The sequence below is a fragment of the Cyprinodon variegatus genome, unplaced genomic scaffold (genome assembly GCF_000732505.1).
Source record: "Cyprinodon variegatus isolate N-32 unplaced genomic scaffold, C_variegatus-1.0 Scaffold388, whole genome shotgun sequence".
NCBI classification, from domain to species: Eukaryota; Metazoa; Chordata; class Actinopteri; order Cyprinodontiformes; family Cyprinodontidae; genus Cyprinodon; species Cyprinodon variegatus.
The window spans coordinates 754,682-766,441 of NW_015150841.1; the positions used below are offsets into that span (position 1 = coordinate 754,682).

Genomic DNA, 11,760 nt, shown 5'->3' on the forward strand with positions numbered 1-11,760 from the left:
CTCCTCCTCCATCCACCTCACTGTACCCCCAGCTCGACTTGTCACCATGGGGAGCAGAGCCTTCAACTGCTCTGCTCCCCAGCTCTGGAACTCACTTCCTCCCGACCTCCGCAGTATTGACTCTCTCCCCTTATTCAAAGCCAGACTCAAAACCCATCTGTTCCAGCTCGCTTATCTGTGAATATACTGCTCTTTTCCCTATCCATGATTGGTTTTTGTTTTTTATGTTCCTGCATCTGTATTTTGTATTTTCATCTCTTTTTATTTATTTTTTTGTATTATTTGTAAAGTGACCTTGAGTGTCAAGAAAGGCGCTGTTAAATAAAATGTATTATTATTATTATTATTATTAGAACTGGAAGTTGTAGTTAATTAATAGGTCATTGAGAAAATCGAGGGTAAAACCAAATAAATGTTATTAGTTGAATTATTATTATTTGCTTACTTACTCAATAGGATTCTTGTTTTTTTACATCCAAGGTCGGACTCCTGGGCAGGCTGTTCAAAATCCAGTTATGTCCACCCATTTAGTTAATTAGACTATGGCCATCAGCAGCGTTATTAATCATTATACAAAGAAAACTGTTTCTGTTTATTTAAATGTTGCCAAGAGGAGGATGAGTCTGACCTGAGTGATAAATAATTTGCTGCACAATAAACACAAACTGCTACAGTTTAAAATAATGATGTCTTTTTTTCTAACAACCAAGGATTGTAGGAAACTTAACATCTATGTAAACACTACACACTACTGGAAAATAAACACGAGGTAGATCAAACGAATAATATGGAGAAAAAAAAGAAAAGAGGATCTAAGGCTACATTCACACTGCAGGCCTTGATGCTCAATTCCGATTTTTTTGTCATATCCGAATATTTTGCAATGCTGATCACATTTCAAAATATATGCAACTTAGATGTGATCTCCTGTGTGAACTGCATTCATACATTTTAAGTGTCTGACATGAGCAGTAGAGGACGCAATGACGTCACAAGCCAGTGTGCTCTGTGTTTACGGAAGTAAGCATGGATGGTAGTGCTGGAGAACATCTAGCGATCTTTCCCAAAATCAAAAACTCAATCTTTCCAAGATGTTAAACACAAATAGTGCTCTCTGCATCATTGTCCACCAATGTTGTTGTTTTTTTTTGCCACTTCTGCGTAGCAAGAAGCAGAAGAGTGACCTTTGTAGGGTATTAATGACATTCAAGACTGATAAATGGAACCTGGCCGTTCAGACAAAGGCCGCATTTGTAAAGATCAGACTTGTATCGGATTCAGGACCACATAGCCAAGCTGCCTGGGTTGCACTGGAAAAAATGGGATCTGTGTTGTTCAGATCCAGCTCGCATATGGGCAAAAAAATCGGATTTGGGTCACTTCAGGCTGCGCTGTGAACGTAGCCTAAAGAGACCTTTCAAATAATTTTTTAGGGAATGTCCAAGTTAAGTTTAACGTTTCAATGCATTCAGTAGTGTCTCTTCAAAATAGCAGCAGGTATATTGGAATAACAATAAATGCAGATGAACAGTGTTTCATTCTGTGTACAATGGGCAAAGGTGATGGGTCACAAATGCATTAAACAATACAGAATTGTACCACGATGGTTAGTTTAGATAACACTCAAGACAGAGCTAGAGGGTGGAACTTTGCTGAGACAAAAGAGTAATAAAACCACAGAATGGTTGCCCCCATGAAACTGAAGAAAATAACCCAATCTCAGCCAGTCAGATCTCCGAACACACATTTGTTACCGCTCTCATTTCAAGAAACCAGTGCTCCGTTTAGAACTCTTTTTAGATGGACCATCTGATGTGACCGAGGGGATCTTTTTGGCCCACGTATGGAAGAAACAGGATTTGATGGAGGATAAAAGGTTTATTAGAGCAGCAAGGTGAGTTACAAACACGCTTAATTGTTTCCCAAGAGCAGTGGAGGTGAGACAGCGTCTGAGGCTCAGACAGTCAGCTGAATCCAAGATGGTTTGATACTGAGAGGATGAATGACGCTTACTTGAGATCCATGGTAATTTGCTCGGGGTGGAGGGTGGCATCCAAGAGGGATTCGGGGAAAGAGAGCCAGATAAGGCTACTTTGTCTGGACCCAGTGAACACTTGGAGGATTGCTGTACAAAATTGCAAAAGAACAGCTCTGACATCCTTCTTATGGGACTCCAAATCCTGAGAGTAAATAATGATGTCATCCAGATAAAAAAAAAAGAAATGTCCCACCATGTCCCTGAGTACCTCATTGACCAAACGTTGGAAGACAGCTGGAGCCTTAGTGAGACCGAAAGGCATGACTAAATATTCATAATGACCTGTAGGAGTGTTAAATGCTGTCATCCACTCAGCTCTCATGAATATGTACCAAATGGTATGCATTAAGGAGATCCAGTTTAGTAAAGATCCTGGCTCCCTAAATCTGATCAAAAGCAGAGTTGATTAGAGGAATAGGGACACGGTTCTTAATCGTGATGTCATTGAGACCTATAACTTATACAGGGTCTTAGAGAACTGTCCTTCTTGCCCACAAAAAACAAACCCACACCAGCAGGAGAAGAGGAAGGGCAAATAATCCCTGCCTTCAGAGAATTTTAAATGTATTTCTGCATGGCCTGTGATTTAGAGGCCGATGAGGAATACAACCTCCCCCTAGGGGGCATAGTACCTAGCAGTAAATCAATCTGACAATCATAAAGTCTATGCGGAGGCAATGCAGTGGCCCTACTGTAACACAGTTGTTACTTGAAAGGTCTGAAAGCAGGTTTTGCCTTGGCAAAATTGTATGTATGGGAACTAAAATGTTGGGCCAGAATGTTCGGCTATGCACAAAAGAGGTAAAATGAATGAGACTCAAACGAAGGGGTAAAGTTGGAAATTGCCAGCTTCTAATTTTTATTATGTGTGTAAAGAAATCTGTAGAAAAAAACAAAAATAAAATATTTTCATGGAAGTTTGCTTTCTGTTTTTCCTGGTACCAAAGAATCCACAGTAATGGATGTCTAACAATCACAATGTTTACTTTCAATCCTTACCTAGGTGCAACGTTCTAATTATACAAATCAGGATTCGCTCCAAATTAAAAGACAGTTTCAATGGCAAAAATCAATTCAACAACACATACACTTAAAATGTGAAATGTGTCCAACCATGAAATCATTCAGAAAGCATGGTTCTTATCACACCAAGCCAACTTTTCTGCACTTCCATATATATATATATATATATATGGAATCCATAAAAAGTTGCTTCCAAGTGGATTGTCTAAAAATGCAGGGCAATGTGTGCATGTGTAATAGAGACTAAGATCCAACCAGTTCTAACCAGGTTATTTAAGGAAGTATTCCCTTTGATCTCGTCCTCCATTTTAGATGTGATTAATCTATCCCCATTAGTGTCATGAGCTGGCCTGTTTGCTCATCCTTAATTGGATATTTCTTTCACCTGCCGTTTTCCCTCCCTGCCTCAATTATAATTTATTCCACTCACCTGTTTCTTTTGGGTTATATTCTGTTCAGCCTGAGCATTCGGGGCCAGATCATTATTTGTCTTTTTGTTAGCCTGTCTGTTATTTTGATTCCTTGGTTCATGTTTTGGATCCTGCCAGCCAGTGGAAAGAGGTTTTTGTGTTTGTCTCGTCTCCTGATCATCCACTGTTCCTCCCCCGCGGAGTCCTCTGGGTTTTTGGCTCTATATGTGGGGAGGTTCAGTTTTTATTCCAATTGGCCTGGCTCCAGGGAGGAGACCAGTTTAAAGTTCCTGCATCAAGTTCTGGTTCCACGTCCTGTCTCAGCTACCCTCTTCCACTGAGCCTGCTCATCTGCACCTGATCCTGTCTGCTCCTGTGCGTGACCGTCTGGCCACGCTTCTCAACTCTGTCAGACTCTGAACCTGTCTGGGAGCTTGCTTTTGCCTGGAAGCCTGGATCCTGTCACCTGTCTGTTCCTGCCTGATCTGGATCCCGTCTGATCTGTCTGTTCCGGTCTGCCCTGTATCCCTGCCCTGGATCGGCTTCCTGCAACTCCTCCGGAGCTGCAGCACCGGGGACACTCTGGGTGACGCGAGCCACGTCAGCTGTCAGCCCATCGGCTGGATTGCACCCCCCTCAAGGGGTATGGACTGAACTGCTAACCCAGGTAAGTGACTCACTTAGATCATCATCTTCAGTCAGATGATTGTGGTCACTTACCTGTGTTTCTCCCACAGAGTGTCTGAGATTGGGCGGTGCCCCGCCCCCCTCCTGCAGAATCCGCGAGCCACAGCTCCACTTTAGTTTTGTTTATTATTAAATGTTTTTGAACCTTGAAGGAGGATGGCTTCGATAGATAGATAGATAGATAGATAGATAGATAGATAGATAGATAGATAGATAGATAGATAGATAGATAGATAGATAGATAGATAGATAGATAGATAGATAGATAGATAGATAGATTTACTAAAGCATATTTAGTTACTTTAGTAAATTATTTTCATATCTACATGGTAGGACAAAAAACACAATTGTTTTCAAAGAAACTAAATATAATTAGGTCAACTTTATTTTTATATAGTCTGCTGAGACTTCTGCTCCCGCGACAAGGTCCTAGTTTAATCGGAAGCTAACATCTGCTCATCTTAATGGGCAGAACCAAATCCTTTTGCATTACTGTACTGATGTGACCCCGTTTCCAATATTGAGATTCAAGGACAGCTAATCTCTGTCTTGTATTTACGTCAAGCAACAGGTTATTGTTGTATTCACAATGCATTTGATGCGAAAATTTTGAAACTGAAATAATAGAAAATCCAGAAAAAATACTTAGCAAACAAATTATATGTCTGCATAAGCTCAAACAAAGCTGTCCTTTTTTGAATAAGGGGTTTCAAATGCTTAATCTACTTTTAGCGCCAAACGTCCTTAAATAATATTAATAATAATATTACCTCATAACACTAAAAAAATATAGGATATCCATTTCAATTCTTTCAATTCAATTTGATTTCTAGAAACATACTCATTATCCTCTACAAAGGGATAGAAATGAACAAATGGCATTGGATGATGTTGTGCATTGATCTAACAGCCCAGCTTTTTTCACTCTTGCAGTTAAAACCATTTTTGAAAATTAAAGGATCTGCAACAATTGAAGAAAATCAGACAGATTTTACACAAACGATTCTTTAATGCTTCTCAGCTTTGTTTTGTGAATTTTTTCAGTAGTAAGAGTCCATGATGCGCCTCATGCTCATGAACCTCATGTTGCTCATGCCCATGTTCATGAAGTTCCTGTACTCTCCAGGCCTCATGTACATCATCCTGCCTCTATAGTGGGGGTGCTCGTACATCAGCCAGTGTCCATCCATCACGTGGCAGGACATGCAGCTGGACATGCGGTAACGATCCATGATGTTGTCACAGTCGTCCATCAGCTCATACATCTGGCCTCCAAAGTTCTCTCTCTCATAGATCCTCATCCTGTAGGAGCCACGGTACTAGAAGATACAGATAATAATAAATCAGTAAATCTCTGTATAGTATTCAGCTACACATCAGGTAGTAGCAGAGATTAAATAAAGAAATCATTGCACATATTGCACTTTACCAACTGAGTCCAATAGTCAGACTGCATTTAAACTATAGATCCAATTTGTGCCCATTCAGGATGGTGTAGTGCAGTAAAATGAATGGTTACCATAGGGATATAAAGTGAAATCTTGGATGTGTTAGTACTTTAACCTAATAAGCTGGTTACCACAGAGTAATGTTATAAGTAGCCCTTTACCATTGGCAGAATAAGGTGCTATAATGTGGCTGTTCACCCATGCACACGGCAATATTGTAACATATATGTCTCGTTACCATGAGGAAGATATGATGCTGTTCTATGAGTGGCTACTTACCATGGGGATCATGCGGCAGGACCTGATGCCATCGCTCATTCCCATCATGCTCATGTAGTCGGCGTACTCTCCCCTCCTCATGAAGTACTGGTTACCCATGTAGTTGGTGCGATCGTAGACCATGACACAGCCTCTCTCCACCCTGCAGGAGTGACACCTGCTCATGAAGGAGGACAGATCGGCACAGTCACTGCTGCAGTCATAGGAACGTCCCTGGAAGTTCCTGTCTTCATAGAAGATGATCTAGACAGAAACAGATAAATAATGGGAGAATTAGCCATCTTTATACTTTGAGGTCCTATTGAAGTTTGCTGTAATCAGTCTGTCTTATCTCGCTTCATATTCGGTCTTAGACAACGCCTGAGATTTTACCTGTTTGATATGCAAACTGATTACATTTTTTCAGTATCTTTTTTATATACAATCAGTAAATACATTTTACTGTGAATTCAGCCTTAATACGCAGGAACCAGGTGACATTTTTAACTGATCAAAAAAGTGCCATACAATTGAAATTTTACAATGAGACAGACATTAAACAGCCAACAATTACCCAAACAGTCTTAAAAAATACAATTCTTGATCTTAAAACGAATTCTACCGAGTTAATTGCTCTCTTACTGCTATGTCCTTCAGATTTGCTATATAACCATTCATTGGTTTTCTTCCAAATTATAACAAATTAAATTATATAATTAAATATATAATTAAATTATAGCAAATTATTTACAAATATCAACATTTCTAGATCTCTAGGTCTTTGTTTGTTCTTTATTGTTTTTTAAAGTGCATTTTTATAACTCATAAATGTCATAATTACTCTAAATTTATCTGGTGACAATTCTTTTAGGACTTGATTTTTGTAACATAATCCAACAAAATTGTTGCTTTGATCAGTAATGAAAGCAAGAAATGAGGTGTCAGGCCTGTCAGGACTTACCCTGCCCATCATGTTCATGTCAGTGGGGGCCATGTTGTCGGTGTGCAGCTGGAGGAGGCTCAGTGCAGTCATACCAGTGAGTTGCCAGCTTTTATACACCTGAGTGAGATTGATGGCTTTGTCTATGAGAGTGCAGACTCAGCCCATGGTTGTGCATCACACAAAGCTACTTTGAAATGGTTAACAATGATGTTGGGAGGCCTTCGGCAGCTGCTTTCATTCAAGATGTTTTTTTAACCTGCTCGCCAGCAAATCAGGTCAATGGTTTCCTACCTTCAAGCTGGAGGCTAACACTGAGAAACTTACAGAAGGTATGATGACATCATAGGTGAAATTCCCCTTTCACTGAAAACATAGAGAGTGGCCAGAAATAATAAAGACTACAAACACTACCGGTTTCTGGAGCACCAACATTATCTGAGTTCAATCAGGAACAACACATTTTACCAAATTTCCATTGAAACCACTAAGCCATCAACATGTCTCCCCTCTCATAATTATTAGGATACCTGATTTACATTATATCCTGTTCTCACTTGAACGTCCTGTTCATCTAAAGATATTTTCCCTATGAGGGAACATTATTCTTCCTAAAAAACAAAGTCATCATTAGTCCTTCACCTTTGCCTCCTGGGGGATCTGTTCATTTCTTTCTGGTTTCGGTATTCTTAACAATCTCTCCACCACAGGACACACCAAACATTAATTATTTTTAAGTCCAACAGAAGATATGGCTCAAAGCTAGGTAGAGCCCTGGTGTATTTTGGTGAGATGTATGCAAAAATATGAAGGGATTGTCAAGAGTAAGAAAGACACCAGATGTAAAACACATAATTTCTGGTCTTTAAAACACATTCCCACATGGATTCATACTCAATCAATGAAATATTTTACTGTGTACTTTATCCATGGTAGGACCTCAGGAGTACTGATTACAGATTAAGTTAAGCAGCAATCCTCTTTGATCTGGTCAGCTTATGTGTAGTGGGACCCCTACACACCCAGTGACAGAAAAAAATACATCGGAGCTTGTATAGTTGGTCACAAGCACTTTTTCCCAGCCTTTATATCAGTATTAGAACTTCCTATGCTTTTTCCTCTATTTAGTTCCTTTGTGACCTTGTTTGTAACCTGGGCAGTCTGTAGCACAATGTGACTTTGGTGGATGTATCAAGACTCAATCGGATTCAGGTCTGAGGAACAGGCAGGCTAGTCCATAGCTTCAATATGTATAATATGGATGTTAGGTCCCCCTGAAGGCGGCTGCGCCTCGGAACTTACCTACCGGTTCTTTACCTGGGAGCAAGTTATTTACTACTCTTAACTCAAACTGGGTAAAACCATATAAAAAAAGGACTATAAAACAGGAGTAAAAAGTAACAGCGTTTATTCCTGGTCAGGTCATTACAGGACAGTAATTTCCTCATGAGTCCATGTTTTGCATCAGATGGATGATCAGCTGTTCGTATCAGAAACTGACACGCCATCCATGCCTTGAACTTCATGCATCTTGCCTCTTTACCCTAGGATTACACATATCTCTCCTTTATCAGTCCGGCTCCAAGATGTGCCCATATCCTGTGTATTTTTAAAGACACGAAGGCTGTCCTGATTAGATGACCTCCGTACACACAGTGACATCCACCTTGTGAAGGAAGGCCTTCTACTCTGTCTAATCTGGCTAACAAAGTATTAATGCACATTATGTATAAAGAATAAACCTAACAAATACTTTCATTTCCATCAAACGCAGAAACATCTGACACACTCCAGCGACATAAGGTCTATAGCATTGTCCTGCATTAGGAGGAACCCAAGGCCAACAGCACCAGCATATGGTCTCATAAGGGGTCTGAGGATCTCATCTCAGTACCTTATTGCAGTCAACCTACCTCTGGTGAGCAAATGGAGGTCTGTGCAGCCCTCCAAAGAAATTCCACCCCACACCATTACTGACCCACTGCCAAACTGGTCATGCTGAATGATGTTGCAGGCAGCACATCGCTCTTCACTGTGTCTCCAGAAGTCACATCATCACATGTACTTAGTGTTAACCTGCTTTCATCTTTGAAGGGCACTGGGAACCAGTGGTGAATTTGCCAATCCTGGTGATCTGTGGCAAATGCTAAGCATCCTGCACAACCCCCATCTGTATACGTCAGGCCCCAAGAACATCCTTATAGAGTCGGTTGGCCGGCTTAAGGTCATTTTGCAGGGCTCTGGCAGTGCTCCTTCTGTTCCTCCTTGCATAAAGGCGGAGGTAGTGGTCATGCTGTTGGGTTTGCTGCCCTCCTATGACCTTTTCCACGTCTCCTGGTGTACTGGCCTGTCTCCTGGTAGTGTGTCCATACACTGAACACTACGCTGACAGACACAGCAAACCTTTTTGCCACAGCTTGCATTGATGTGCCATCCTGGATTAGCTGAGCCACTTGTTCGGGTTGTAGAGTCTGTCTCATGCTACCACGATTGTGAAAGCACCACCAACATTCAAAAAAGACCAAAACATCAGCCGAATAACATAGGTACTGAGAAGTGGTCTGTGCTCACCAACTGCAGACCCACTCCTTTATTGAGTGAGTCTTGCTAATTGACAATAATTTTCACCTATTTCCTATACTATTTGCACAACAGAATGTGAAATTGATTTTCAATCAGTGTTGCCTCCTAAATAGACTGTTTGATTTTACAGGAGCTTGATTTGATTGAAGTTATATTGTGTTGTTTATGTGTTCCCTTTATTTTTTTCAGCAGTGTACACACCACTGCTTGCACCATTGGGAGACTCTATTCTTCTTGGTTAAAACTTCACTATAAATATATATATATTTCATCTTACTTTAGGATTGTAAATGTCCAGGGTTTAGGGTAGGGAGTCAGTGGGAATCCTACTGCTGCTACTCGGCCCTGGTTTGTCCTTATGGAGGAGGTGTTAGGACAGAGATCTTTAATGACGCCTGCTATCCTAAGTGTCTTACTCCCTGAGGACACTCAATGCCAAATGGAGTGGTAGCGAACTAGAAGGAAAATGGAAAGAGTGGAAGGGGCCAGAAAAGGAAAAACGACAGGAAGGAGGAACTCATTAATTTGTAGGACAAAAGGAAGGACATGACATTTCAGAAAGGAGAAAACTGAGAATGGACAAACAAAAAACATTTGAAGATGGTAAAGTAAATGATAATTAATTAGCTGTTTAGACTAAACCTTTGTAGACTTTATTATTACAGTTAAAACAATTGGAATTCTTTGACTCTTGGCACGGGACAATACTATTGCTAGCCTTCCAGCCGCCTCTCTAGCCTGGGCCTGGCCCTGCACTGCCTGGCTGCTAGCTGCTCCTCCATCCTGGGCCTGCACTACCTGGCTGCTAGCCGCTCCTCCATCCTGGGCCTGCACTACCTGGCTGCTAGCTGCTCCTCCATCCTGAGCCTGCACTGCCCACACTGCTTGGCTGCTAACTGATCCTCCATCCTGAGCCTCTGCTGCGCCTTTGCTCCTGCTGCATCTACAAAGTATTACATCTACATCTCTCTCTCTCTCAGTCCAATTTATTTACAATGCTCCTGCTAGTTTTGTTATGGTTTTTGTCCCTTCCTGGTACTTTGGAGTACACAGTGAAGCATGATTGCATACAACATGATCCACTAAATATCCTGCTATATTCTGTATACAGAGAGGCTTTTTTCTATAAGGAAGAATCTCTTCTCATGCTTGAACAAACTTACCTCTTCCAGCTACAAAAACATCAAGACCAATATACTACCAACAGGGTTATTTTAGCGTCCCCTCCCAAAGGTACCAAATCTGCTATCTGGAAGCGCTGGCACAATTTAAAATGTGTCATTCTGCTGCTCCTTTTTTTATCAGGCAATGTGCAACCAAATCCTGGTCCCATTCATAATATCACACCCGAAGCCTTTAAATGTAGATCAGGATTGGGCCTTATTCACTTCAATGTAAGAAGTCTACTGCCTAAATTGGACTTGATAAAACTGTGGTTACTCACAACGGATCCTGACGTTTTGGTTTTAAACATGGCTCAAACGAGTATATCAGGAAGTCCTTGAAAAAAAAAACCTTGCCCCAAACAATGTCACAGGCTATGATCTCAGTCATTCTTAAGAAAAATAAAGATCCACTTAAATGTGAATCATATCGCCCAGTGAGTCTACTAGGATGTGATTATAAGATATTGACTAAAGTACTAGCAGCGAGGATTGAGCCTGTTATAGGTAAGATAATACATCCCGACCAGACAGGATTTGTTGCTGGTAGACAACTTTCTAGTAATCTCCGTCGACTCTTCAACGTGATATACACTGGGGAAGGTAACATCTATCCTGTAATTGTAATATCCTTGGATGCCCATAAAGCTTTTGACAGAATAGAGTATCCTTATTTATTTATGATCTTGGAGAGATTTGGATTCGGTCCAAAATTTTGCGCATGGATTGAATTACTATACGCAAATCCTCAAGCGATGGTAAGAACGAATATTTGACCCATTCCCTCTGTTTCGCGGAACAAGACAAGGGTGTCCTTTGTCGCCCCTGCTCTTTGATCTGGCAATCGAGCCCCTGGCAATAAAGCTGAGAAATGCTGCTGAGCTCGGCGGAATACACAGAGGGATACAAAACCATAAACTCTCGCTGTACGCTGACGATCTGCTTCTTTTTCTGTCAAATCCTGTCACAAGCATTCCAGTGACTCTCGGTATTGTTGAAGACTTTGGGGGGGATTCGGGTTATAAAATTAATCTAGACAAAAGCATTTTGTTTCCAATTAATGAACAGGCGAGGAAATTATCATTCCAGGCCTATCCTTTTACAACAAAGAAAGACAAATTTCAATATCTAGGTGTTACGGTAACAAGCAAATATAAAGATCTATTTAACCCATTTAGGCCTAAAACGCCTGGAAAAAACACCTTATAAA

The 11,760-nt window shown here is 40.8% G+C and overlaps 1 protein-coding gene across 8 annotated transcripts in view; it reads right to left on the bottom strand.

Annotated features, from left to right (window-relative positions):
* LOC107092639 (gamma-crystallin M3-like) overlaps positions 1-11,760 on the bottom strand; it is a 29,462-nt gene that overhangs the window by 3,104 nt on the left and 14,598 nt on the right. The window contains exons 1-3 of one of the 8 annotated variants that reach the window (XM_015387224.1): positions 6,826-6,897; positions 5,886-6,128; positions 5,155-5,477 (exon numbers count right to left, since the gene is read on the bottom strand). The exons of 1 other annotated variant lie outside the window; for it this stretch is intronic. In XM_015387224.1, coding sequence (XP_015242710.1) covers positions 5,199-5,477; positions 5,886-6,128; positions 6,826-6,897 — 594 coding nt within the window. In that variant the 3' untranslated portion in view covers positions 5,155-5,198. Of the gene's footprint in view, positions 1-5,154; positions 5,478-5,885; positions 6,129-6,825; positions 6,898-11,760 lie in introns of those variants that run through there. 6 more of the 8 variants (XM_015387226.1, XM_015387225.1, XM_015387232.1 and 3 more) reach the window with 6 other exon arrangements.